The sequence below is a fragment of the Cryphonectria parasitica genome, assembly GCF_011745365.1.
Source record: "Cryphonectria parasitica EP155 unplaced genomic scaffold M406scaffold_11, whole genome shotgun sequence".
Lineage (NCBI taxonomy): Eukaryota > Fungi > Ascomycota > Sordariomycetes > Diaporthales > Cryphonectriaceae > Cryphonectria > Cryphonectria parasitica.
The window spans coordinates 769,310-796,398 of NW_024468919.1; the positions used below are offsets into that span (position 1 = coordinate 769,310).

Sequence of the window (27,089 nt, forward strand, 5' to 3'; positions counted from 1 at the left end):
CTCATCTGTCTTCCTGTCTGCCCTGCTGTTTGTCCTGCCATATTGGTTTTTTGGTGGTTTTTTTGGTTTTTTTTTTGGTTTTTTTTTTTGATATGATAAGTGAATGAAATTGCTGATGACTTTGTACTGCAGGTGTGTGAAAGGGCTAGAGGTTAAGCTCTTTTTTATATACCGTGCTATAGCTGTTTTCTTAAGCCTGTGTGATGCAGCACGGCAGGGAAGGCAAGACAGTCCTGCTCAAGACATTGGTTCAAGCAAAACACCATGCAAAAGATGTTGTAAAATTTATTTATTTCTTCATTTTTTTTTAATAAAACAAAAGAAAGCAAGAAAGAATAATAATAACAATTTGGCGCCTTTAACATTGCTATGTGACAATAAATCTTTTTTTAAACTATTTCTTGAAAGCTCACGACATATCTATACAAACATTTCTCAGATGCAAGAATTTTCAAAGACGAGTCAACTCTCTCATCATAACAGAGGTCCAGCCAACGCAAACCAGCCCTGGAGCACAGCTGAATAAATATCATTGACCTTGTTTGCGCCGTATGCTCAGCTCTGCTGTGGCAGATTGCGATTCCTAAGCTATAGGAGACTTGATCTCAAATGCAAGCACCACAGCACCTTTCTGCGATTCTCGAGAATAAGAAATACAAATATAAGACTACACAGCGACTCTGTTACAATAAAGTATCTCTAGCTGATAGCGAGCTGTGTGCATCTTCAGCTCCTGATGCATAGAGTCCAATCGCTTTCTCATTCGAGCCTCCAAGGCTAGATTACTGCTGAGTAGGGTTTGTTCTAATATTGTTCTTCAAGATGCTAATTCCTTAATAGTACAAGTCATCCATGCCAGCTACAGTGCAACGTAAGCCTTGTATTTCCTTCCGATTACGGTCCAGTTCACTATACGTCTGATGAAGGTACCTGTACGGACGAGAGCTTCCTCGTCCCTCAGAATGCTCCAGACGGAGCTGCAAATATTATATAGTTCGTATTGAGTAGTTTTTCTTACGGTGTATCTCGGCTAAATTCTGCAGGTTGTGTGCTGGCAATGAGACTTGCGTGTCTGCGATCATTTATGGAGGTACACAAGCGAGCTCGGCTATGACTTCCCAATCTTTGTCTCAGGGCCAGCAATACCCCTCAACTTCTGCTAGCCAATCCTCCCCGGTTCAGTCTAGTCGCCCAGGCTCAGTCTCCTCGGCCCAGACTGCGACCATGCCCACCAGCCAATCCTTCTTGGTCCCGTCTGGTCGCCCAGGCTCAACCTCCGCGGCTCAGGTAACGTCTAGCAGCCAGGCAGTTCCAAGTGTAGTTCCTCCGGGCTTATCCCGGTCAAAAGCGGTCACGACATCCACAACAAGCAAACCCTCGTGCACTTTTCAAGCTGCAGAACCTGACTTGGGTCGAGGCCAGAACGAATGCGTATGCAATGGGTCACTCACGCTGCCTGTGCTAGTATATACGTCCAGAACAAAAACATTTGCAAGACCAGACTGTGAATATACAACAATTCCAAGTTCTGCACCCTTGCTGACGACATTGACGATTACCTGAACAACAAATTGCCAGGTATGTCATCAGGCAGGATCGCAAATCCGATCTCGTGCACCTCTCTTGGTACTTACACCTTCAAGGGTACTGGGTACGTATGCGGTACTACTACAGTATCATCTGCAATTACAGTGTACCGGACAGCTATATAAAAAGTTAATAATTATAAAGTTGAAAGTTTATAAATAAGATTCATTGAATTTTAGTAGAATTATTTAACTTATATCTTTATACAAGTTTCGTTATATAATAAATATCTGTTCTATTCTCTACTTATGTTTGCTTTTTAAGATCTGTTAGATAAAGTGTTTAATTATACCCAACGTCGAATAGTTTCCGCTTAAGTAAATAAAGTTTCCATTTGCAAATGCTAGACATTATAGTCATAAAGCATAGAGAAACTAAAACGACACCTAAGGAAACCCAGGCTGTTGGAGACCATCTATGGTCCTTGGCTGTATAAACATTTATAAAAATCGATATTAAGCCACTAAAAGCGTTTAAAGCTCCAGGTCTATAAGGCATTAGAACTAATAAGAAATATAAAGGAATAAAATTTCTTACAAAAACAGATGAGACAAGATCCAGTAATAATTCTTGTGAAACTTAAACCAGAGCCAGCTGAGTCCTATTATGCCTAAACAGCATAGAAAAGCAGCAATAGGCAAAAGTGGAATATGTTGAAGAAAGGCTTCTTTTTGTTGAAGTGAAGTAAAAGTGCCAGGTAAAACAAGAATTCCGGTAAGAATGCTCCAAAGCGTAGTAGCAGCCGCAAGGTTGTAATATGCAGGTATGCTATTAGCTTCGAGAATCATACTGCTGTAGTCCATTGTTATATATATTTGTGTCAGGGCTTGTATGCGCACAAAAGAAACAGGTGGCCCTTGCGACCCCTGGTGGCGGTCCAAAACTGCTGCGCATTAAGTCAAAGGGGGGGGTTTTGGGCCGGGGTAGTTTTGGGCCACCCTGGCCACCCTCACCGCCTCTTCAACCCCCTTTAGTTTGATAGCTATTACTCAACCAATTTTGATCCAAACAACTTCATCTTTCCAGCAAACCTTTATCTGACTGTTATGAAGCCCTATTCCGAGTTTGAGCTAGCCCAGGCCGTTGAGGCTGTCAGAAAAGGCAAGTCTCAGCGGCAAGCCTCGAGGGAATGGGGTATTCCAAGGAGTACTCTTCAGGCTCGCCTAGAAGGAGGGGAATCGCATAAAACAGCCCACGAAAACCAGCAAAGGCTCTCTATTGATCAGGAAAGAAGACTAGCCGAATGGATCCTGATTCAAGAAAGCCTAGGCGTTCCACCAAGCCATTCAGAACTCAAATACTTTGCTCAGCAGATCCTCGAGGTCCAGGGAGACTCTCAGGCCCTCGGGGTGCAATGGACTCAGGCTTTTTTGAAGAGAAATCCAGAGATAAAGGTCAGGAAGACTCGCCGCATTGCCTCTGAACGAACGAATGGGGCTACAACAGAGGTAATACGGCTTTGGTTTCGTCTTTTCAATCTTCCTCATATCCAAGCTATTAAGCCAGCTAATAGATGGAATATGGATGAAGCTGGCCTGATGGAGGGCTAAGGAACAAATGGATTAGTCCTCGGAGGCTCCTCTTCGCGTTCAATTCAAAGGAAAGACCCTGGATCAAAAGCCTGGACTTCTTTCCTCGAGTGTATCTCAGCTACAGGTGCCTACCTCTTCCCTCTGGTGATTTTCAAGGGCCAAACGGTACAACAACAGTGGTTTCCTCTTGATTTGGAGCTTTTTGATGGTTGGAAGTTTACAGCTACGCAAAACGGATGGACAAATGATAAAATGGCAGTTGAATGGCTGAAAGAGATCTTCATTTCTCATAGCCAGCTAGCAGACCCCTCAGAAGCCAGGCTGTTAGTTCTGGATGGCCATGGCAGCCATAAAACGGACGAGTTTATGTGGCTTTGCTTCCAAAACAATATCCTGCTTATTTACTTGCCTCCTCATACCTCTCACGTTCTTCAACCCCTCGATCTAGGGGTCTTTTCATCTCTCAAACGGGCATACAGAAAGAAAGTCAGCAATATGGGCCAATGGGGCGATTCAACTATCGCAGGCAAGCGTTTATTCCTCAGCAACTATCGTCTGGCTCGACTGGAAGGCCTTTCAAGCCAGAATATTAGATCTGAATGGAAAGCAACTAGTCTGTGACCTCTCAGACCCTCAAAAGCCCTCTTGAGCCCTCTTCTCCTCGAGAACAGTCAACCAAGCCGTCAGACCCAGTCCAATTCAGGCTCAGCACAATCAACAGCACCTCGTCTTTCCCCAAAAGCCTCCTCAAGCCAGCCAGTCCTCTTTTCAACTCCTCGAAAGGCTAAACAGCTATACTATCAGCTGCTAGAGAATCGGCAACAACTTCGAACGGAACCAGGCTGCTGTATGCTATTCAAGAAGATAAAAAAGGCTTATGGGGAGAGGGACCTCGAGTTTGCCAAGGCATTGGAGGAAAATAAAGCGTTGAAAAGGCAGATTGAGGCTCTGAGGCCTAGTAAAAGAAGAAAGGTTGATATGGATCCGAATTCGAAGTTTGCAGGGATTGAGGATATACAGAGAGCTCAAAACGCGGCTAATCGCCACGAGGATAGTCTGAATGAAGAGAGCGATGTCGAATTACCTACTGATGAGGAGGATTGCATCGTGGTGGGTGAATAGAATAGATAAACAGTATATATATATATGGGTGTGTGTATTTGACGAGGGTGGCCAGGGTGGCCCAAAACTACCCCGGCCCAAAACCCCCCCCTTTGACTTATAGCTATTTTAGAAATGTTTTGAATATCAGATTTAACATTTTGCAATGACTAGCAGCACAGTTTCGAAAAGAGCTCGACTTCGACGCGCGATTACCCGCAAGCGCCGACGTACTCTTTTTAAAAAGGCCGATGAGTTCTATAAGCTTTGTCAAGCAGAGGTTTATCTTGTGTTATATAGGAATAGCAAGTTCTATGTTTATTCATCAAACGGAAACAATGCGTCATGGCCACCGCCGATGGAAGCAATTGTAAGTCTTCTCACTCTACGCAAAGGCAAGGAAGATAAGAAGGGGGGTGCAAAGTTCTATACTAAGAGATCGCAGAAACTTACCTACCCGTTGCCGGATATATACGAGCCAGCTGATTTTGGTAACGAAGTTTGATAATAAATCAAGGTTACACACACCGAAGATGACTCCGATATATTTCTACACCAGATGAAAATAATGCTACCCCAGAGTCTCAAGGAACGCTCCAGCGGAATAGTTATAAAGCAGATGGACAGCATCGTATTCTTCTGCCAATCTGAATTTTCAGACCAAGTCGGTACATGTCCATTTGTTTGTGCGGTGCCGTCATATATCTTAAATACATGAAAACATCACCTGCCAATTTTTATTCATCCACAGCAGGAATGGCAGTCCAAATGACAGGATTTCAATCCATAATCAATTGTGATCTCTGTGCCACTTCGAATATCCTGAAGTGCCTCGACAGCCAGCATCTTTTGACCGGACACCCTCCGTTTTTTCAGGCCGGCGACCGCATGATCGGGACATGCGTGATTCAGAAGTCGGAAGCAGTTGCCCATTTCCGAGCAGTCGAGCTGGCAGTCGTCCATAGCGGCAGCCATATCATGGTTGCACGTTTTGGGGGGCACAAGCCTCCCGGTAAGGAAGCCTAGAAGGGTGCCCGCCTCGAATACAATAGCACCGAACTGGTTTGATACCGCTTGGAGACCGAGACCCTTTCCGTGATATCTCTTGATTCGGATATTGTATTTTGGCAATCTTTGAAGAAGGCAATAGCATGTTGTATCGTTGCAAAAGTCGCATTGCTTTTCAGTATCTGATAAGATAGTAGGATTTCGTGCCGGTTCTGGGAAATTGTTTGCGTCAAATCTGTTTTCTCGTAAAGGCTTGAAAGGCTTTAAGTAAGATAACATCGTGCTCTCCTCCAAATCGCTAATAGGAAGTAGTTTTGGAGTTTCCCATCTGAAATGAATATCTTCAGCTCGCAGACTTTCTTGGAAAGCCTTACCGGTCGAGCAGATCGAGGTTGTATAATTACTCTTCTTTTTCAAGAGCTGATGGAAGGTCTGAAGCTGACCGTCGTCCAGGTCGAGATACCGGTTCGGTGCTATATCGAAAGAATTGAATCGACCTGCAAGGATAAAGCATAGCACACCATCGAAATCTTCACCGCAGAGTCTTATCCACTTCTTGCCTCGACTGACCTGCCAGTCGTACTGGTGACTCGAGAGCCCGGATATCCGCAAGATATTTTTCTTCATATCGCTTTCCAGTCGAAGAGAACCTTGCTTATGATCAGCGCAAATTTTGGCCAAGAGATACTGATGAATCCGCGTCATGATCTTTGAGGTTTGCTGCCCCCGATTGAGAAGTATGAGATATCTAGCTGCGCTGAGGGTAGGGAGGTCTACGCCAGGCGGGCGTTGGAAATGCGAATGGCTGCTTCGAATTGAATCTTCTAGACTCGGCTCCCTTCTTGTATTGACCAAGTCGCAGAATTGGCGAATAGCGTCCCTGCTTTGGACTGCATCGACCAATCTCTGGATATCGATACGAGCTCGTTCCAGATTACGCGCCATTTTTGGGCTTTTTGACGTACGCTCAGCAGGGAGATTGTCTGGCGCTTTTCGTTTATGATCAGGCACCTGTGGTGATCGCGACGCGCTTGGCATAGGGTCGTTGGCATTAGATATGGGGTAAGGCGGAAATCTCTCTTCCGTACTGTCCCGTTCGACTGACGAGGATGAAGATTGTAACGTAGGAACCGAGGAGTGCTCAGACATTGCGGCCTGAGGCTGGCTTGATTCTTCGATATCAGAGACGGAGTCAGCTAAGACAGTAGAACGAGAGGTTATAGCTGATGAGTGCTTACGAGAATCGCGGTGTTCGTCTGAGGGAGAAACATGCGATGCGCATGTTGTCATTGATACTGGGCCATAAAGCTTTGCCGCGGCAGACATTTCGTTTTGTTCCCTGCTCCGGACGCCCGTGCCACTCTCGATCGCAGATATATTTGGGTACGATAAGGATGATAGGCCACATTCCTCGCAAGTCTTAGATAGCGCTAAGGGTAGCTCGTCCGGAAGCACAAAGTTGATCGATATAGCGAAGCAAGTCGTCAAGTTGACGACTGCGTGATATTGCCGCGGCCCAGTAACTACGAGATCGCCAGGCCCAGCGCAAAGCAAATCGAACTTGATATCCTCAGCCTCCAGTCTCTGAGGAGAGATGAGTAGACATTGGTGTCGTATCCATTGATCGCATTTCGGAACAGGTCCGGCGTAAGTGCGTTTGATAAACCTTTCGAATTGCGTCGTGCTATTCTCCTGAATCATAATCCAAAGCTTATAACCTTGAATCGTCAAATTGCACGACCGCATGCTCGCATCTTCACAATGAAATGCTGATCCGGAGTTCTGTTCGCCAGCATGCCAGTAGATCGAATTCACGCCCTTGAGATCGCCTAAAGTACGGAGGTTTCCTGGGTCAAGGAGGTGGTTGAAATGCCTAGTGAGCGGAGGCCCAACATAGTAGGGAATTGTATCGGCAGGAGGAGAGCGGAGCAGTTGATTAATATATGACTGAAGTTCCTTTGCCGGCTTTTGGGCTGGTAGTGTAAGGTCGGGGAATTTCCATGCCCGGATATCCCCGAGTGGATATAGTTTCACAGAGTCCCGTTTGAAGCGTTCATAGTTGATAGCCAAAACCGACCAGCCTCGGGGTTTATATCGCAAAGACTTGACTCTTGTAGAGATTGCGGCAAAATCGGTTTGTTTGGGGTCTTCGAAATCGGAAATCTTAATATACCCAGAGAAGTCGCGCTGCTGGATAATCTGAGAAAGACTTTGCACCATCTCTGAGCCGATTGCTTGGACAGGCAAGCGGTATGGTGGGTTTCCTTGAGCCCGGGAAGCTTCTTCACCGCTCTCGACAGCAGTGACCTGGGTGGTGGCTTGATTGCTTTTTCCGATAGTGCGCGTTGCGTTTGGTGTCGCGAATGGTTCTGGTGATACAACACCATCCGACAAGGTCTTTCTACACTGAGTAAGCCATTGCTTGAAAGGCTGCCTCAGTGATTCATCAACCGTTTCCTGAATGCGATTCTTCAGCTGCTGCCTGAGAGCCGCCAGGTCGTGGGGTCGGGTGCGACGCGGTCCTTGCCCATGGGCGGAGAACAGGTCTGAGTCCGCGATCGATTCATGGAGTCGCGCCTCCATCTTGCTGATGAGGTCTTGGAAGGTGATTTGAAATTCTTGAAGAGGGTCCATCCTTATGTCGTGACCAAGTAGCCCGGGTGGTGAACTATGAAGTGATATTTCTTGCAAGATGAAGGTTATGCATAGGCGCTATTAGAGCAGGCGGCTGAGGTGGGGAGGGGAGGAAAGGGACAACGCATGGCCGCTAATGCACAACTCTGCTAGTGGCCTGTGCACGCAAGTCCACATATCACTGCAGTCCAATCAGACCATGTCTCGCGCAAGCGGGCGTACTTGCGGCAACGTCGAACACAATACGATTCTTGCAAAATGATATTGGAAATGCCTCCTCCGACCGTAATTTGGAACCCTCGCTACTCCGCTTGGAAGCGGCATCGGAAATCGTCCGCAGGCCTGATAGCAATATTTTCCTAGCTTGTAGAAGATATCGCTGTTCCAGACAACCTCTCCTTTTCCTTCCCTCGTATGTGTATGCAAAAAAGCCTTCCCGGTGACCGGCGCTACCGGTTATGATGGAGCTTCCTTCTCCGGTGTGAATAGAGAACTGAGGGTCAGCTCCAGTGCTCGTTTGTAGACGACGACCACACATGGGCTACGGCTGGAAGCTCGCAATTTCTCAGACTTCCCGATATATTAGTCTACGTTAGTGGAACTACGCTCTATCAGGGTCGCTCAACTATTCTTCCAGTTTTATCGGAATATCATCAACGTCGTAATGATGTCAGCAATATGCCATTGCCAGATGCTGACGCTTTCAAGCATAAACACTTCAGCTGGTGGAGGATACGGGATTCGAACATTGTGAGAATACTTATAACAATTGGCGTTCTGACAATCCCGCTTCAAGATCAACATGGTGGTGTACTATTTATGCAGAAGCCAGATGCTTTAGATACTATATTACATACTCCTCGGACTCATGAGCTCTCAAGTAAGCTCGACTGCTTACAGACTCTTATTCCATAGAATTCTTAGAACGTTCTCCAATGAACAGGCCGTCCAGCAGGTCTTTGTGCATACGACAGACTTTCTCTTCTGATACCGAGACCAAACGTTCTTCCATATTCAAGCCCTTAAATAAGCGATTGCATTCATTCCATTCCAACAACACTGGCAAGTTTTGTATGCCACCAGGTCGCACAAACACCTGAAGCGAATCGTATAACTTGTTTTCGAAAATAGCGTCGATATCGACAGACGTAGAACTATCAGTTCGGAACTCTTTGGACCATTTGGCCCAGTAGAAATCGAAACAACCTTCGGCAACCCGAAATTTGTCGAAGCGAACATGGACCTCTTTTGCTGCATATCGCCGTAGCATCTTACTGGGACTCGCTTGAAGCCCAGGAGATTCCAGTTTTGACGCCGGCCTCTTCCTGCTCGTTCTCTGAACTTGTGATTCGTTGTCAATCACCTTGTTGGCAGAGGTGCGTTGGTATTGTCGGCTCCTGGCAGCGCCTCGGTATCTCAGCTCAGAAGATCGAGGCAATTCTCTTTGCTCCTGCATTGAGCGAGACTTGGATACACACAATACAGGCTGTGCAGGATCGTCGTCACCTGTCAGATCGATGGCATTGGTGACAGTAGACCCAGGAATCAAACTCGTGCCTTGAGCGCGTAAATCGGTACCACGGACATCCGGCTTAAGTGCAAATACCGTGTTGAAATAGGGAGCCGTGTTTCGAAGAGAGCTAGGAGGGCGGACAATCGTTGCTTGAGGGCTGCTATGTGATGGCTGTTGTTTCGAAGCATTGCAACTTGTTGAGATAACGTCATCTTCTCCTTGGTTGTTGATGCTTGTTTCAGCGGCACACTCGCTGGGGCGAGCGTCGATATCCGGAAGAGATGCACTCAAGTGACGCATTTCTCTAATATTCTTGCAAGTACTGGTCGTAGAATCTCGTGGCTCAAAATCGCAGGTTTAGGACACACTGCCACTCGTCGAAGAGATCATGGCGTCAGAAACGGCGCTGAAGGGGTCCTCGTTCCAGACAGACTCAGTGGTATCCCGACAACCGATAGCTATCTCAGGTTTGAGCAAGGAAAGCTCACTGTCGCCGCTTGGCACGAAGACTTGCGAATCGACAGCACTCAACCCTTGGCGCGCCACGAGCATATCCTCGATCTCAATAGCCCGGGATGTGTTCCTGGAACAGGTGACAAGATCCAGTAGCGTGCCACCAGTCTCATGATCCCACCAGTCGTCTTTAACCTGCTTGATCACGGTCTCAATGAGATCCAAGAAAGTGTCGTCTGCCGCTTCGATCGAAAGATTGAACGCCTCTTGACATTCGATCGCGAAATCCAGGTCCCCTCCAGCGATGCAAGAGCTGTCGTGGGCTAGCTCCGCGCCAGCATCGCTGGCTTGTTGAGATCGAAGATAGGAGCGGAAGCCTCTTTGTGCTCCGGGCTTGCGTTCGTTGTCAAGAAGTGCATGGTGTCTGTTGCGAAGAGTTCTCTGTGGTAATGGAAACTAAATGAAGACTCGTTTGGAGCTGACCAGGCGTTGAAGCTACATCAGAAAGCCAGCTGTTGGTGCTGGGGACCCCACGCAAGCGACAGGCCAAAAGTTGCCGGAGCAACACGGAGCAGGACGACTGCCATGCCGTGCAGAATTTCACTCATAGTGCTGGGCGAGGACTTCAACTACTCGCCTCCGGCCCGCCGGAACACGATGCGTTTGAGAAGCGGCTCGCAGGGTTTTTTTTTTGGGGGGGGGGGGTGGGGGGCGCAGTCAGGAGGGGCATCTACTACGTAGCTACCCTGGCAATTGGTGTGCTTCCGGCTTGTCACTAGGCCTCGCGATTCTGATCTTTGTCATTTGATTTCAATGTCTACATATGGTCAAATGGTCTTGTGTAAACCCGTTTCAGTCTATGACGCTGTAGTCTATGTGAACTAATATGAATAGTATTCGTCAAACCACTGACGATCAATGGGCCTGGTCGAAGATTCTAGTTCAGTTTGCACGACCATCTACTTGAAGATGAGCGATGAAACATGGCTCCAAGGTATATCTCTACTGGACACGCTCTCGAGTGCGTCCAGAGACAACATAATTACGTTTTTGTTGGGTTGGAATAATTACTGCACCTTACTTGTGCAACATATCTTTCGGTAGCGAGTGCTTCACATAATCTTCACATTGCAACACAGGCAGTAAATGTGATGGCAATCTGTCACTTTTGGTTGGTATAAGCCTTGACTTGTCGAAAATCATGAATCAATCCTTTCCTTACCTACGCCCTAGCCATTAGCCTCCCTTTGTTCCTTCTGCTTCTCTCTCGCGTACGGGTGCGCTCTGGTCGGAATGTCCTGTACTCCCTAGGGCCAGCCTCCTGAAGGCATTGTTTCGGCCCTGTCTGTCCAGTGATCATGCGTATGGTTGTGGCGGCTCAAGTCTCTCGAGAGTCGGTCATCGACACGGCCGCGGGGTACTTGAGGGGTACTCGAGGGGCACTCATTTCTTCTCGGCCGCAAACTTTTGATGGATGGCCCTAATCTGCTCCTCGACGCTCACCGCCTGTTGCTGATTCCCGGGCGCCAAGCTGTTGTCCTCCTGGTGCATGTCGAGGGGGCTGACAGCGATCTTCTTGCGTCGCCCGGCCTCTTCCTCGGACAAAGGCATTCCGGTATCATCAAACACATCGTTGCGCTGGCTGGCAAAGCGCTTGAGATTGTTTGCCACATCTGACGTCGACAAGTTCGTCGTGGCATAGCGTGACTCGGCCTTGGCCTTCTGTTCCTTCCACCTCGGGTCCAGCAGCTCGATGCGCATGTGCTCCTGCAGCTCGCCGATAGCCACCTGCTGGTTGCAGTTCGGGCAAATTGCCATCTGTTGCCCTGCCTTGTTCCGCCCCGTTGTTCTTGGCACGGGCGCATCCCTAATCTTGACGGGCCCGACGCCCCCTCTGGCCTCGGCCTGCGCCTGCTTCATGCGCGCCCGAGCCTGCTCCCGCTCCGCTATCGCCTGTGCTGCCTCGTCCTCTTCAGGACCTGCTCGCCCAGCGTTCGGTGGCGTGGACGTGGGCATGGGCAGCTCGACAGCTGGGCGGGACTCTGGTTGTGGTGTCGGTGCCGGGGCCGGGTGGACCGGAAGGGTTTGTTGCGCGGCTGGTAACGGGCTGTCATCGAAGGGCATAGCCTCCTCGAGGCGGAGGTTGGAGCTGATGGCCATCCTGTTCTTGTCCTCCAGCGAGGCGTACTGCAGGTCGTTGAGCGTCGTCGGGGGTGGTAAGTCAACCTGGTCATCAAACTCGGTGAACGTGATCGTCTCGACCACCACGAAATCGTTCCAGTCGATGCGCGCAAACTCGAGCTTCTGCTCCTCCTCCTCCTCCTCCTTCCGGATCCTCTCTGCTTCCTGGAACCGCGCCCATTCAGCCCTCTGCTTAGCGCGTGCGAGCACATGATACCTGTCATCAATATCCTTTTGCAGTGCCTCCATGCGCTCCTGTTGGGCCTTGCTGCCTTCTCCTATGCCGGCCTCCCGCAGCAATATAGAGTATTGATCGACCATGTGCTGGAAGTAATTGTGGAAGGTGTGGTTTTGGATGAGAAACTGGAACTGCGGGTTACTGGTCTCCTTCTGCGCCAGCGCCGTCATGAACTGTCGGCCGTTTCTCGCAACGAACAGCGCCGTGAGCCGCAGGATCTCGAGGTCCTTCTGGTTGATGCGCGGCATACGCGCCGAGAAATGGAAGTCGGGAGGTTTCGGTGGACCTTTGGGCTCCTCCTCTGCAGGCAAAACCTTGCCTTCCCCAGGCTGCTGACCGGCGGTAGGAACGTGGCCATCCTTGTGCTCTTGTTTGCGCCATTCGTAGTAGGCACTGTAGGGATCGGATTCGCTCAACAAGAAGCTAAACTTGGGATTGGCGCCCTGGCTCTCGCGTATTCGGACCTCGAAATTCACTCCACGACGAGCTACAAAGCTGGCTGTTTTCTCGATGGCCTCACGGATCTCGCCAGGCGGAGGGATGACGAGGCCAGGGGGCGGCTTGGACTTATCGCCGACGGTTGCCACTGCCGGGGACCCAGCATCGCCATTGGGGGTGGTCGCCATGCCTCGAGGGATGCTATACGATGGCGGGTAAAAGAATGAGGGAAGTTAGTCGCTGGAGCGAAGGGACACATGGAGGGATGAGTTGTTTGGGGAGCAGGGAAGGTGCTTTTGTGAATTCGCGACAAAAGTTAGGGACGTGTTTTTTGGTAGTGCAGGGGGGGCGGTAAGGTTTCCGGCAGGCAGCAGAAAGTGGAAGGCTTAGCGCTGTTGAAGCTTAGCATGGTACCCCTCTGTTGCACCTACCATAATCAGTAATTACATCTGACCAACATGAACTTGAACATGAGCAGGAGCAGGCTGACCTGTTCTGTACAGTACTCAGGCATCCAACCCGTGAGAACGAGGACCCGTGAATGAATTTCATGTCTTTTAGATATGTGAGGGCTTACATGTGCCAAAGTTGCATTCACCTATGTAGTGCAGGGAACGTATGTAAAACTACATCATGGAGATGTGCTGACTCATCGGGCCTGGAAGAATACATGCCCGAACTGGGTTACAAGCTTGTACTGGCCGACATCGGCTAGCAGTCATCATAGCAGTAAAACTTTCAACCAAAGGCTGGACAGCTTCGATTCAGACAAGACACTGCAACAACTTGTCCTACAAGAAATACCTCTGCGTCTAACTCAGATCCGCCAGGAAAAGATCCCATCATGGCGTCCCACAAGTAAGCAAAACAATCAATCAACCAATCATCTTCTCTGCGTTAGAGAGACTCACTCGCTCACGGTGTTATGTTCATTTCTACAGGGTGTTGATGCTCGGCGCTGGTTTCGTCACCCGTCCAACCCTCGATATCCTTTCCGAGTCAGGCATTTCTGTCACTGTCGGTATGGTTCTTCCTCTCTTTTCCCAGACGTCAAGCTCATTACCCTGCGATCGATCAATTGACACTCCTGCACAGCTTGCAGAACCCTCGAGTCCGCCAAGTCACTCTCGGCTGGTGTCAAGAATGCCATCCCTATTTCCCTCGACGTTACTAACGATCAGGCCCTGGACGCCGAGCTTGCGAAGCACGACCTCGTCATCAGCCTGATCCCTTACACCTTCCATGCCACCGTCATCAAGTCTGCCATCCGACAGAAGAAGCACGTTGTCACCACGAGCTACGTCTCGCCCGCTATGCTGGAGCTCGACCAGCAATGCAAGGATGCCGGTATAACTGTCATGAACGAGATCGGTCTGGGTAGGTTCTCCCCGCCCTTTGCTCCCAGGGACGTCCCTTGCGAACCAACAACTAATTCTTATATAGACCCGGGTATCGACCATCTCTGTAAGCTATTCCTCCGGACAAAATGCGTTGAGTGCATGGCATTAATTTCTTCCAGATGCTGTCAAGACTATCGAAGAAGTTCACAAGGAGGGCGGAAAGATTACGTCTTTCCTGTCGTACTGTGGAGGTCTCCCTGCCCCAGAGAGCTCTGGAAACCCATTGGGATACAAGTTCTCCTGGTATGTTTCGCCACAGTGTTTGGACGTGTTCGAAGTTCAAAATTCTGACACAGAACGCTTTCAGGTCACCCCGCGGTGTTCTTCTCGCCCTGCGAAATGCTGCTAGCTTCTACCGAGATGGGAAGGTTGTCAACGTGGCAGGCCCAGGTAAGGAACCCACGCACGCGCTCAGCAGTCCGCGTCTTGGAATTACTCCGAGCATGACCCGACCTTGTCCAGAAGAACCACAGGCTAACGTGCAGCCTCACAGATCTGATGGCTACCGCTAAGCCATACCGCATCTATCCAGGTCCGCAACTCTCCTGTCTACGATGTGCCGAAGGCCGTGCATCTCTCTTTCTATTACTGTAATACTGACATTCTGGCCTTGCAGGATTCAACCTTGTCGCATATCCCAACAGAGATTCAACCCCGTACAAGGAGCGCTATAACATCCCGGAGGCCCAGACCATCATTAGGTACACATATTAGGACGTCAGACGCTTAGTGGTTTGAATACATAATTGACTCAAGTCTAGGGGTACTCTGCGCTATGCCGGCTTCCCAGAATTCGTCAAGGTTCTCGTCGATATTGGCTTCCTCGACGATACCGAACGAGCCTCCTGCAAGGAACCCAAGCCCTGGAACCAGATCACACAGGATGTTCTTGCTGCTTCATCCTCGGACGAGGCGGAGCTTATCAAGGCCATCTCCGCCAAGAGCACGTTCCACGACGATGAGCAGAAGGAGCATATCCTGGCCGGTATGAGATGGCTTGGAATGTTCTCGTCACAGAAGGTAAGTCACCGTCCTTGTCTTCTGCGTTTCTACTCGCCCAAGACTGCGCTGGCAAGGTGCAGGCGTGTATTAGACACGGAGCGGGTTTAGCATAGGCAGGTATCACTAACACTTATGGGCCTGAAGATCACTCCACGAGGAAACCCCCTGGATACCATCTGTGCCACCCTCGAGCAGAAGATGCAGTTTGGCGAGGGAGAACGGGATCTTGTCATGTAAGTGGACTGTCCAAGGTAGCCATCACGAGAAACACAATGCTGACACAGCACAGTCTTCAGCACAAGTTCGAGGTGGAGTTGAAGGATGGTAGCAAGCAAACCAGACTCTCCACCCTCTGCGAGTACGGCAGCACTGAGGCCGGTGGATACTCAGCGATGGCCAAGCTTGGTGAGCATCGGAACTCGAATAAATGATTGTGTGTTAAGCTAACTAGTCCCAGTTGGTGTCCCATGCGCGGTTGCCGTCAAGCAAGTTCTGGATGGAACCCTCGCCGAGAAGGGCGTTCTCGCTCCAATGAACAGCAAGATCAACGATCCTCTGATAAAGGAGCTCAAGGAGGTGAGTAGCAGCTCCCCGAACAGCACGGAGCTTCGATACGCTAATCTACATATTTCTTTTCCAGAAGTACGGAATTGCCTGCAAGGAGGAGATCGTCGCATGAAGCAATACCCATGGGGCAATTTTTCAGTAGCACAGTGGGATTACGATAGAAATCAAAGGAAAAGAAACCTTAGCTTCTTTGTGAACAATACAGACCGATCGCAGTGCTATCAGAAGAAATATTTCGAAGTGCAAAGACGTCCCTTCTGGTCTATCCTCCTACAAAACTTTAGACTTCTTACACAGCGGTATTTCCTTTCTCAACCCAATCTAAATGGATTGCAAAACCTCTCCATGTACATCGTCTCACTGTGGTAACTAGCTTGGCGCTGTCCGCAGTCACATCGACCACAGAGCACACATCACAATATGAACTCCATGCGTCAATACCCACGCACTTATATGCAGTCGAGATTAAGACACCATATCTGCTGTAAGGTCATCATAGTTGATGACTTGAAATTGCTTAATACAGACAACATAATGACTTGTTACTGAAACTATAGATCAATGCTGCTGAAATCACATCGAATATGGGAAGTGGGGGATGATGCAAGGGCAAAATGTCGAAAGGCAACGCTGCTGATATTTCATGCCTCATCAATCCTTTGGTCTGGTCGGGATCAGCTTTCAGAAGCCATATTGTAGGAGTCGCTTGCCTTGCAGATGTAATAGCTTAAGTAGAGGGAGGTTGGAGCACACTTATTTTATGGCTAGTTCTCGAGTATAGGCAAGTACAATGACAGCAGATCATCGAACATGTATATACTGATCATTTCAGACTCTAGATTGCTGAAACTAGTCTTAGATATGTCTTCATTGAGAAGACTCGACACAGGCATAGAACATTTGCCTCTATCAGGAATCAAGCTGATCAGACATATCCGCCATATTGCGTGCTGAGTATGATCAAATGGTTTCCTGCAACGAGTGTTTCAAAAGGGTGCAACGTTCTAATACATACTTGGATGCGTGCTGTTGATCTGATCATTCTCGGTTAAATATTTATGTGCTGTACACAAGTCTTCTTGATGTTGTAGTGGTGACTTGTCTTAGTATCATATTAAAGCCCCAAGCCTCCCTCTCTGGTGGGTTTTCCAGTACGCCTTCCAGAACCCTTGCCCCCTGAAGCACCCTAGACAGCCCCCTCATCCCCCACCCTGAGTACAGGGCCCCCTTGTGTGCCCGCGGTTCAGCCCCAGCTATCCCTTGCCAGCAAGCTGGGAGCTAGCACCTAATAGCATCAGACGAAAGCAAGCCCAATTCGTAAAGTGGCCTCTTTTGAGCTTGAACCCTTGGTCCATCCTGAACGCCTCAAATATTTCCAACCCCCTTTCTCCCATCCTTCTTGTTCGACACCCAACGAAGCTTCAGTTCTTGCTTCAATCTTGGCTCCTGTGACAGCAAGATCGGCAGACCACGTCCAGGTCCTCTGTCTTGACTGTTTGGTACACTCACAATTTGTGTGCTGTCGCGAAACCCTCATCCTCCTTGTTCGTCGACCGTCACCTGATGACGACCACCTTATAGACGACCCACTTCGCTTCTTGACACTCGTTCATAAACTTCTTTCTTTCCCTTTGGCAGCCTCTTCCTCTCCTCCCTCTTCCTGTTCTCCTTCCTCCTGTGCCACCACGAACGCCAAATCGCAACCTCGTACATCGCCCGAACCCGTCTCGTACGAACGCGCCGCCGACCGTTACAAGCTTCATCGGCCGTCAGCATGGCTCGCCCAGCTGGCGCGAAGGAGCCCGCCTCTGCCGTTGCTCCCAACGGCAAGGCGAGGCAGCAGGAGGACTACACCTCTGAGGGTGTCGAAGACAACGACGTCTTCCTCCTTCCCATCTCCGACTATCAGGTCATGATCGGCGTGACCATTTTAGGAGCCATCGTTCGTCTCTTCCGCATTTACCAGCCTGACAGTGTCGTCTTCGACGAGGTCCAGTACGTGTTGTTCAGATGCGCGCGCGCTCTGTCTCCTCTCCCTCCCTCCCTTGGCTGGCGCGGTTTGAGCTGACACGTCTCTTTCTCCAGCTTCGGTGGCTTCGCCTCGAAATACATCAAGGGCAAGTTCTTCATGGACGTCCACCCCCCTCTGGCCAAACTCCTCATTACCCTCTTCGGCTGGCTCGCGGGCTTCGACGGCGACTTCGACTTCAAGGAGATCGGGATGGACTATGTGGAGCCCAATGTTCCTTACGTTGCCATGAGGGCATTCCCCGCCATTTGCGGCATTCTTCTCGTACCTACCATGTTCCTCACCTTGAAGGCTGCGGGCTGCCGCACCTTCACAGCTGCCATGGGAGCCGGTCTGATCATCTTTGGTAAGTTGTTGAGCCGCCTGGCATTTGGTGACATTGCGCTGATCATCATTGTTCTTTTGTGTAGAGAATGGTTTGTTGACCCAAGCTCGCCTGATCCTCCTCGACTCGCCTCTTGTCCTGGCCACGGCCTTCACCGCCATGTCGTTTGTCTCCTTCACGAATCAACATGAATTGGGACCTACCAAGGCCTTCCAGGCAAGCTGGTGGTTCTGGCTAGTCATGACGGGTCTGGGTTTGGGTATCACCTTTAGCATCAAATGGGTCGGTCTCTTCACGATCGCGTGGGTCGGATCCTTGACCCTGGTTCAGCTTTGGGTGCTCCTTGGCGACACCAAGACCGTCACGATTGTGAGTTCCTCGTCCCGATAGTGTCGTTTTAAGGGAAGGTGTTCAGCTACTGACAATGCCCTCAGCGCGTGTTTGCCAAACACTTCATGGCGCGCGTCTTCTGCCTGGTCGTGCTCCCGGCCACCTTCTACCTGGCCATGTTCGCGATACACTTTGCCTGTCTCGTCAATCCTGGAGAGGGAGACGGTTTCATGAGCTCCGAGTTCCAGTCTACCCTGAACTCCAAGGGCATGCAGGATGTCCCTGTGGACGTGCTCATGGGCAGCAGGGTCTCTATCCGCCACGTCAACACGCAAGGTGGCTACCTCCACTCTCATCCTCTCATGTACCCGACCGGCAGCAAGCAACAACAGATTACCCTTTACCCACACAAGGACGAGAACAACCTGTGGCTCCTGGAGAACCAGACCCAACCGCTGGATATCAATGGCGAGCCCATCAACGGCACTGACGCCTGGGATAAGCTGGACGAGCCTGCCTACATCAAGGATGGTGATGTCGTCCGTATCTACCACTTAGCTACCCACCGCCGCGTCCACTCGCACGATGTTCGACCTCCGGTCACCGAGGCTGATTGGCAGAACGAGGTCTCCGCCTACGGGTACGAAGGGTTCGAGGGTGACGCAAATGACTACTTCCGTGTCGAGATTGTCGAGAAGCAGTCCAAGGCTGGGCCGGCGCGGGAGCGGCTCCGCACCATCGAGACCAAGTTCAAGCTGGTCCACATCATGACTGGCTGTGTTTTGTTCTCTCACAAGGTGAAGTTGCCAGAGTGGGCATCAGAGCAGCAAGAGGTCACCTGCGCCCGGGGTGGTACCCTTCCTAACAGCCTGTGGTATATCGAGTCCAATGAGCACCCTATGCTTGGTCCGGACTCGGAGAAGGTCAACTATGAGAACCCCGGCTTCTTTGGCAAGTTCTTGGAGCTGCAGCAGGTCATGTGGAAGACCAACGCCGGCCTCGTTGAGTCCCATGCGTGGGACTCTCGCCCTGGCTCGTGGCCCATCCTGCGACGAGGCATCAACTTCTGGGGTAAGAACCACCGGCAGGTTTATCTTATGGGCAACCCAGTCATCTGGTGGACCTCGACCCTCGCTGTTGCCGTCTATGTCCTTATCAAGGGCATCGCCGTCCTCCGGTGGCAGAGAAGCTGCAATGACTACTCCAACACAACGTTCAAGCGGTTCGACTACGAGATCGGAATGTCGGTGCTGGGCTGGGCATTCCACTACTTCCCCTTCTACCTGATGCAGCGCCAGCTCTTCCTGCACCACTACTTCCCAGCCTTGGTTTTCGCCATCATCGCGCTGTGCCAGTTCTTCGACTTCGTGACAGCTCGTGCGCCGATTTCGGTCATTCGTGAGAACCCAGTCATCAACAAGACCGCGACCGTCAGCTTCCTGGTCGTGTCTGCTGCAGTGTTCATGCTGTATTCACCCCTCGCGTATGGCAACATGTGGACCAAGAACGAGTGCCAGCGTGTCAAACTATTCGACACTTGGGACTTTGACTGCAATACGTTCTTCAGCAACGTAAGTAGCTTTGCTCCAGAGTTGATACCCTCCAGAAAGCTGCCCCAGAGGAAGCGTTCATAAGAATACAAGAAGGGTTCCCCCAAAAAGAAGGATCTTGGGAGTTGAACAACGAGCGAGTGCTCGCAGAGTCGTCGCCAACGCCTTGCTTTGGTGTACATCAGATTGCGTGCGTCTTGCGAACCTGGAAGTCCTATAGACGGCAAGGGGGCAAATCGACATCTGTGGTTTCTCAGAGCCAGACACAGACGCAAAAGGAACTTTCTTGTTTCTGCTCCTTCTTTGGGTATCGAAGCACTCCCTCGCAATCTCTTTTTGTGTGCGCATACCTTGGTCGTCGTTGAGTTGGCTAACAATGATCTCGTGACAGTATGACCAGTACAGCGGCGTGCGAAAGGCGGCCGTGGCGTCGACCAGTGCAGCAGTGAATTCGGACGCTCCAGCGGGGGGTGAAGAAGGTCTCCAGGCCGGTGACGACGCGCAAAAGCCCCTGCATGACCATGATGAGTTCTTCAAGAATGCAGGTATCAGTGGCGCCCCCATACCACCTGGGCAGCGCCTCGTCAAGCGTGAGGAACGCATCGAGTATCGTGATCAGGATGGCAACATTCTCGACGAGGAGCAGCTCAAGGCACTCGAGGGCAAAGTAGAGTTCAAGACACGCTACGAGACCCGCACCCGCGTGCTCGACGCCGATGGGAACGAGGTGGAGGTCGCCGCCGGGGTGGCCCCTCCGCACCCTGATGTCGAGGGCGTCGACTCCAAGACGATCAAGGAGCGGGGCGAGCGTGACGAGTCTATTCCGCCTGCCAAGGAGAGCGTCGAGGGGGATCATGAGGCGCGGGCCAAGCAGCCCAAGCCTGCTAGCGAGAAGAAGGAGGCAAGCAGCCGGTCGGGCTCATAGACAGCAAAACAGCCTGGCTTATCTGAGCGGGCTTCTTCTTCTTCTTCTTCTTCTTCTTCTTCTTCTTCTTCTTCTTCTTTCCACTTGTAGGGGGTTGACTTGTGGTGTTTTAGGCGAAGGGTGTACGATACCAAAATCCCTACTGCTCTCCAATACAATCCAGGGAAGGTGTGGGTAGTAGCAAGAAAGGGAACAGGAAGTTTCAGAGCATGGGATTTGGCTGGGAAAATAATCAAACACCCAGAATTCATACCACGGTTGTGTATTTTCTCAACTTGCGTGGGCTCTTTTCACTGAGATAAAGCGAGAAATCTAGACTGGAGGGACCTCCTCATGCTGTATTTGGTGTCTCTCCCTGGTAGCTTTCCACAGGCTGTCTCTTGGCTTCTACAACACTCTTTTAGAGTTTCGTAAATGGCACAAGTATGCGAGCATGACTGTATGGGGACCATTTGCCTAGAGGAGACTTGATAGAATCCACCTTCTCACCAGGATAAAAATGCCTTCTATGGTGATGTGTATATTTTTTGGTTTCTTTTATTTTTGGGTATCTATTTGCATGATGCCCCGTCCCAACACCCAAGCAGCAACATTGCTGCTAATGTCCATTACCCTCTTGAAGATCTCATGCCGGACCTGGCCCCCCCGGTCTCGAGGCTCCGACCTGGCTCCTGATGAGCGAGAAACATGGTGGCGGCAGCAGCAGTGCATAAACAACTTCCTCAGATGTCCGGCCCGTGATCTTTTCGTCTCTTTGGAAATCTGAGCATCGTATACAGTATGCACAAGAGTCTTTGAGCAGCCACGCGATTGTGTCTTTTGCTCCTCTTTCTCTCCCCCTCTTCCTCTTTTTCCTCAGTACAGTCGCCTTTGTTTTTCCCTGCCGGCGGCCCCGCCATACGCGGTCTATCAGACGGCTTCCTCATCATCGGCGACAAAAGGGTTTTTTATCTCCTCGGATCCGGACATGGGATGGATCAGGGCGATGACGGTGCCCCGGAAGACGGCCAGACCCAGCGGGCGGGTGGTCACGTTGCCGTCGTCGTCGCGCATGGTCTCCCGGACATCGTCGAGGACGAGATTCATGAGCTGATCGAAGCCCTTGAGGGTGCCGATGGCTGTTTTTGTTGCGAGACGGGGACAATAGTCAGCCCCAGAGGAGGAAGAAGAAGAGGAGGAGGAGGAGGAGGAGGAGGAGGAGGAGGAAAAGAGAACAACTCACCTTCCCGTCCACCGGTAAACTTGACCCTAATCTCCTGATCCAAATACTTGTTCAGGTCCAGGATGTTCTCCTTCTTGAAAGCAGCCCGGTCGCCTTTGGAGCCGCTGCCGCTGCCGCCTTCGCCGTGACCCTGCTCCCTGTGGTGCTGTCCTCCTCCTCGGCCGCCGCGGTGGTGTTGTTGGTGGTGATGACCACCCCCGCCACGGCCTCGGAAATTACCTGCGCCTCTGCCGCCACGGTGTCCGCGGTTGCTGGGGGCATTAGTGCTGTTGTCAGTGTTGTCGGCCATGGCTTGTATTTTCTCTCTGTCTGTATGTCTGTGTCTTTCTTTCGCTGTGGGTGTGTATGGGTGTCTCGTAGCTGCGCGTGGTGGAGTGGAAATGTGCTGAGGTTACTTGATTGGGCTTCTCGGTTGCTTGTTTGGCTTAATATATGCCAGCCAGGTAGTGAATGTATGTTAGGAGTGGTTTAGCTCTTATGCGCTGGTTGAAGGTGAAGAGATGGACAGATGGCCAAGGGAGAACCAGGTTGCGCGCGCGTCGAGGTTTGATTGATTCAAGCTTGATGAGCTTTCTTCCCGCGTTCTTGATCCTGGCCTAGGGCGGGGGAGGGAGGACCCGGCGAGGTGGGGCAGCAGTGAGGTACCGCTGTGAGTATTGGATACAGTGCTGGCCCATAGGGGGTGGAGGGGCAGCGGTACCTCCACAGCAGTATCCCCTGACCACTGTGAAAGCTTTGATTGCAACAAAACAACATATCTCGACACCAACCACAGCAGCTCTCTCTTTTCTCTCTCTTTGCAATTCTATTTGCATATATTTCGACATCCTGCCTCAATGAAAGTCCTAGCTACGACCAAAGACACGCTGCAATACAGCATCATGCCAGTGCCATGAAGGCGCCGCCGCGCTGTCCTAACTGGCGATACGCAACCTCTTTTTCTTTACTGAGTGAGAGGGTTGAAGAGATGGCTAGACAAGTTCCAGCTCCCAACATAGAGTAAATTGGAACAGGCTAATCACCCTTCCTACCTCAGAGTGAAAGGAGGGGGGGGGGGGGGGGGGAATTCGAAAGAACAAAAAGAGTATGAAGAAATATAACTTTCTAGACGATCGTTCAAATTCCCTGGGTCCATCTCCCTTCATACTTGTAAGTTGAAATCACAGAAAGAAAAAAAAACAAGACGCTAAGTGCGATGACCTTGCAGATAATCATACGAATTCCCTCGACACACATGAGTCGCTGGCAGTGGTTGCTCTGTGTACAAGCACAGGATAAGAATCCATCATCAGCCCCGTGGTCTCCTCTTCCTAACAGTAAAACGGCAGGAGAGAGACAGGAGAGAGAGAAAGAGAGGCTTAGAAGAACTTGCTCGTCATGGGGCTCGACCGGCCATCGTAATGAACCTGGCACTGGTCCACCGAAAACCACCACTCCAGCCCACCCCTAAAGTTGACCTCGAACCATTTGATGTCGTAGGGGTCGGCATCCTTGTTAGGTGGCTCCGAGAACTCGACTGTCTGCACCGAGATGCCCTTGTGCACGGCCGCGAAGCCCAGCCACATGCTGCAGCCCCTGAGGGAGGAAACATGCTTGGGCTCACCCTTGATGCAGTCGAGTCGCACCTCGCCCACGCACCCCTCGGTCCCGTCCGAGTATTTGAAGAGCAGGCCGCTGACCCGTGCGTCCTTGGGCGATCGCAGGCATACCTTGACCTCCTGGACGTCATCCAGCCGTGCGTACGAGTAGAAATAATGCTGAAGCGAGGTGGCGTCCGGGTGTTCCGACATGGGCGTCGGCAGAGTGGGTGGTGGTCCGCTGGCACCCGGTTTCGACGTCTCAAAGGCCAACTTGCTGATGCCGTGCTGGCACTGGTCATAGTACATGGTGGAGGGGCCCGGCTGGACGGGGCGGTCGAGCTCGGCCCACTTCACCTGGTCAAAATGTTGGCCCTTGAGCTGGGTCCCGAACTGGAGGTTGCGGCCCTGGTCTGTCTGGAACACGAGGGCGGTGTGCCGGTCAAACTGGCCAAAGCGCTTCCAGATATTGGTGACAACCTCGCCGGGCTGGAGGGGCACGTAAATCCATACGCCACGCTCCCGCCGGCCCATGATGTTGGCATAGAATGAACTGTCCTCGTCGGGCGTGTGAGCGTGGATGGCCAGGATGCGGCGGTTCCAGCAGATGGAATAGGCCGTGACCTGCGGCGCGTTGACCTGGACGGGGACCATGCGTGTCGGACCGGTGGTTGTGCGAGGGGTGAAGCCCGTTAGCAGGTCGACGAACCGTGCATTGTCGACGACCGAGCGAGGCGTGGGCCACAGTATGTCAGGTCCAAACTGGTTGGCAAAAACGTACTCTGGGCAGATGACACCTCGCGTCTTGATGCCCTGCGTTTCCCAGAACAATCCCCCATTCAATCCATGTCAGCAAGTGAACAAGATACAGGAAGAAGAACAAGCAAGAGAGAGAGAGAGAGAGAGAGAGAGAGAGAGAGAGAGAGAGAGAGAGAAGGAGAAGGAGTGAGAGAGATGGAGAGAGAGAGAAGGAGTGAGAGAGAAGGAGGAAAGCTCACATCAGACAGTGCATCCATTCTGGTTCGGTAAGGAGGAACTTCCTGGGACCTCCACCAGAGGCCAGGCTGGGCAGAGGTAATGGGTGGGTGCCGAGACTGGCCAAAGACAACCTGTACCACGCCTAGGTGGTTCAGACAGGTGTATACGGTATCGATCAGCTGTCCCGGCACGGGGCGGTAGACGAGCCGGTCCTCGATGCTGATGCGCCGGTTGGACAGGGACGAGATGTACCTGACGCCCTCATAACGAATATTGCCGGCCCAGACCTCGCCAGAGGGGGCAAAGGCCATGAAGCTGTTCAGATCGACCTGGTCGTTCAGGGTGCTGAGCCTCGCGACCGCATACTCGGGCACCAGATAGCGGGCCACATTGCGCCGCAGCTCCGTGGGCAGGGTGCCCAGCTCCGGCACGGCGCGGGCCAGGGTGACCGGGTCCATCCTGTCCCAACAGGCCATCAGGTTGTGCAGGAGCCAGTCGTAGCGCTCGTTATCCTGCTCGACCGACGGCTCCCAGGTGAAGCCCGCCAACCGGAGGACGTGGTAGGCCTGGCCCTTGAGCACCCGGAGACAGGTCGCATGGCAGGCCGGGGACACGCCGTCAGGGTGCGCGCAGTCGGCCCGGCACAGCGAGTACACGAATCCGTCGGGCAGGTCGACGAACTCGCTGGTGGTGCTGCACGGGAATCGGCGCGTGAACTTGCCATCACTTCGGGCTGTTGTTTTTTTTTTCCGGGGGGGGGCCAGTGTTAGCCACGAGACCAGGGAAATTGTGGATGGATGGATTGGAATCTGGAACGTGCCTGCGACGATGTACTCCCCCTCAGAAACCAGGAATCTGCAGAGGCTGCAGCGGCGGAGGATGCATCGGGATTCCGACTGCCAGCCACGGCCTTCACTGAGCGGAAGGGACATGGTGGTTTGCTGATTCGTATGTATGTGGGCAGTGTGTATGTGTGTGTCTGTCTGTAAAGAAGCCGATGAAGAAGAACGAGATGATGCTGACGATGTGATGATGGTGGTAGTGAAGAATATACGAACTTCAGGGCCTCCTCATCTAGGGCGGGGTGAGACCGTGTTAAAATATATACTTGCATTTTTGTCTATAGCAGACAAATAGGTAAAGTGTATACTGGCCGGTTTGTGTGCAATGGATGGGTTTGGCTTGGGATGAACTGAGATCCCTTGCTTCCCAAGAGCCAAAAGCTGTGAAACATGAACGGTATACTCATTCATGTGTACGTCCCGTCCCGTCTCTCATTCCACTGATCTTCTTCCTTTTTCTTCTCGGGATCTAGTGATCTATTGTTGTCCCCCCCCCCCCTGGCGTCTTGTGATCCCACAACAAGACAGACCAGTTGATCTCTTTTCTCCTCTTTCTTCTGTCTCCCTAGTAACTGTCCATCCATCCATCCCTCCCCCATGGCAACATACACAAACACACACACATATATACAGGTGGTAAGGCCTGCGTGCGCTGGGATCCTTGGAACATCCGCTCAAGCCGGGAGAGGGGCAAGGGAGACCAACATGTCTCACTTTTTTGTTTTCCAGGTTTAACCGGTAGTGATAAGTCTTGTACAACAACAACACCCCCATTACGGCGGGCCAAAGCTATCTTCCCCGGGGGAGGGGGGGAGGCCACTTGCTGGTACGTACCACGATCGTTGCACGCTCTTGTGGCCTGGTTTTTGTCGATCGGGGGTTGTACGAGAGCACGGGGAAGGAAATGGGGTTCGGCCCGTGAATGAGCGGGTCCATCTTCCCCCCCCCCCCCCCCTTCAAGAGCGATTGTCTAGCTTCGAGACACTTGCAGGATAGAATGAACACCAGCGGGACACAAATCTTTGAAGGTTGAACTGCTTGCGTACATGAGTGGGGGGGGGGGGGCAACAAACCAGGTGTAGACAGGGTACTTTTGTCATCTTTTCAGACATGTATACTTCTCGTTCGCACATGGGAAAAGGAAAAGAGGGGGGGGGGGGCGGACGACAGAGGAGATCTAGATTTCATCTCACCGCTTGAATGATGAACGGATGATGAGACCTCAAAGACAAGGAGAGAGAATGGCAGCAGCAGCAACAGCAGCAGAAACAACAGCAGCAAGACCACACACGGCATGTAGCGCATTATTTGTTTGTGCTTTTCCCTTTTCCTTTTCCCTGGAAAAACCAATCCTCTCGCCAACCATAGAAATGGAGCATGTAATTATCAGTATGTTTAATAGTGGTGGAAGAAGAGTGCGTGCTGTAATGTTGGTTGTTTCATGCCCCTCTGATCTGGCAAATTCCTAGCGTTGAGCACAACATGTACTGCATACTTCACTTGCCGACCTCGTATCTTGAGCTGTGGTAAGAACTCCTCTCGTGACAATTGCATTCCTGGTTTCACCCTTTCTTTTTCTTCTTCGTATGCCGTTGGTCAGGTAGGGCAAATAATGAGCACTATCCAACATAGGGAATTCCTCATGTCAATCGAAAGA

The 27,089-nt window shown here is 51.2% G+C and overlaps 9 protein-coding genes across 9 annotated transcripts; 3 read left to right on the forward strand and 6 right to left on the reverse strand.

The window, feature by feature from the left end:
* Positions 1-1,869: 1,869 nt before the first annotated feature.
* Positions 1,870-2,390, reverse strand: M406DRAFT_269836 (uncharacterized protein; the record flags this gene model as incomplete). Its single annotated transcript, XM_040918037.1, has 2 exons — positions 1,870-2,074; positions 2,125-2,390. 2 exons carry the CDS (start codon positions 2,388-2,390, stop codon positions 1,870-1,872), a joined length of 471 nt encoding a protein of 156 aa, XP_040771045.1.
* Positions 2,391-4,876: 2,486 nt separating this feature from the next.
* M406DRAFT_358697 (SET domain-containing protein) lies at positions 4,877-6,194 on the reverse strand. The gene has a single exon (XM_040923977.1). It carries the CDS (start codon positions 6,171-6,173, stop codon positions 4,962-4,964), a length of 1,212 nt encoding a protein of 403 aa, XP_040771046.1. The 5' UTR covers positions 6,174-6,194; the 3' UTR covers positions 4,877-4,961.
* A 3,538-nt stretch (positions 6,195-9,732) lies between these two features.
* Positions 9,733-10,415, reverse strand: M406DRAFT_335273 (uncharacterized protein; the record flags this gene model as incomplete). Its single annotated transcript, XM_040921020.1, has 3 exons — positions 9,733-9,833; positions 9,864-10,252; positions 10,363-10,415. The coding sequence occupies 3 exons, from the start codon at positions 10,413-10,415 to the stop codon at positions 9,733-9,735; spliced, it is 543 nt and encodes a 180-aa protein (XP_040771047.1).
* Positions 10,416-10,667: 252 nt separating this feature from the next.
* On the reverse strand, positions 10,668-12,873 carry M406DRAFT_348696 (uncharacterized protein; the record flags this gene model as incomplete). The annotated part of the gene is made up of 2 exons (XM_040922415.1): positions 10,668-10,987; positions 11,051-12,873. The coding sequence occupies one exon, from the start codon at positions 12,871-12,873 to the stop codon at positions 11,272-11,274; it is 1,602 nt and encodes a 533-aa protein (XP_040771048.1). The 3' UTR covers positions 10,668-10,987; positions 11,051-11,271.
* A 601-nt stretch (positions 12,874-13,474) lies between these two features.
* M406DRAFT_324899 (Apo Saccharopine reductase) lies at positions 13,475-15,872 on the forward strand. The gene is made up of 13 exons (XM_040919922.1): positions 13,475-13,543; positions 13,627-13,706; positions 13,781-14,062; positions 14,129-14,149; positions 14,205-14,328; positions 14,393-14,475; positions 14,579-14,617; positions 14,702-14,786; positions 14,847-15,105; positions 15,232-15,320; positions 15,377-15,492; positions 15,545-15,663; positions 15,728-15,872. Exons 1-13 carry the CDS (start codon positions 13,530-13,532, stop codon positions 15,764-15,766), a joined length of 1,350 nt encoding a protein of 449 aa, XP_040771049.1. The 5' UTR covers positions 13,475-13,529; the 3' UTR covers positions 15,767-15,872.
* Positions 15,873-17,428: 1,556 nt separating this feature from the next.
* M406DRAFT_95680 (family 39 glycosyltransferase) lies at positions 17,429-21,070 on the forward strand (the record flags this gene model as incomplete). Its single annotated transcript, XM_040926307.1, has 5 exons — positions 17,429-17,649; positions 17,740-18,029; positions 18,094-18,377; positions 18,443-19,909; positions 20,280-21,070. The coding sequence occupies 5 exons, from the start codon at positions 17,429-17,431 to the stop codon at positions 20,811-20,813; spliced, it is 2,796 nt and encodes a 931-aa protein (XP_040771050.1). The 3' UTR covers positions 20,814-21,070.
* A 332-nt stretch (positions 21,071-21,402) lies between these two features.
* On the forward strand, positions 21,403-21,579 carry M406DRAFT_324900 (uncharacterized protein; the record flags this gene model as incomplete). The annotated part of the gene is made up of 1 exon (XM_040919923.1): positions 21,403-21,579. A coding segment is annotated over one exon (177 nt), but the record flags the coding sequence as incomplete, so codon positions are not given.
* A 155-nt stretch (positions 21,580-21,734) lies between these two features.
* On the reverse strand, positions 21,735-22,198 carry M406DRAFT_234747 (U6 snRNA-associated Sm-like protein LSm7; the record flags this gene model as incomplete). Its single annotated transcript, XM_040915996.1, has 2 exons — positions 21,735-21,931; positions 22,036-22,198. Coding segments are annotated over 2 exons (360 nt in total), but the record flags the coding sequence as incomplete, so codon positions are not given.
* Positions 22,199-24,691: 2,493 nt separating this feature from the next.
* Positions 24,692-25,009, reverse strand: M406DRAFT_233854 (uncharacterized protein; the record flags this gene model as incomplete). The annotated part of the gene is made up of 1 exon (XM_040915952.1): positions 24,692-25,009. A coding segment is annotated over one exon (318 nt), but the record flags the coding sequence as incomplete, so codon positions are not given.
* Positions 25,010-27,089: the final 2,080 nt, after the last annotated feature.

Bases quoted from the DNA above. Each gene is read 5' to 3' on its own strand.
- M406DRAFT_358697 (XM_040923977.1), bottom strand. From the start codon at position 6,173: ATGGCGCGTAATCTGGAACGAGCTCGTATCGATATCCAGAGATTGGTC.
- M406DRAFT_324899 (XM_040919922.1), top strand. The intron at 13,707-13,780 runs GTATGGTTCTTC...ACTCCTGCACAG, and splicing joins AGGCATTTCTGTCACTGTCG to CTTGCAGAACCCTCGAGTCC. The intron at 14,063-14,128 runs GTAGGTTCTCCC...ATTCTTATATAG, and splicing joins CATGAACGAGATCGGTCTGG to ACCCGGGTATCGACCATCTC.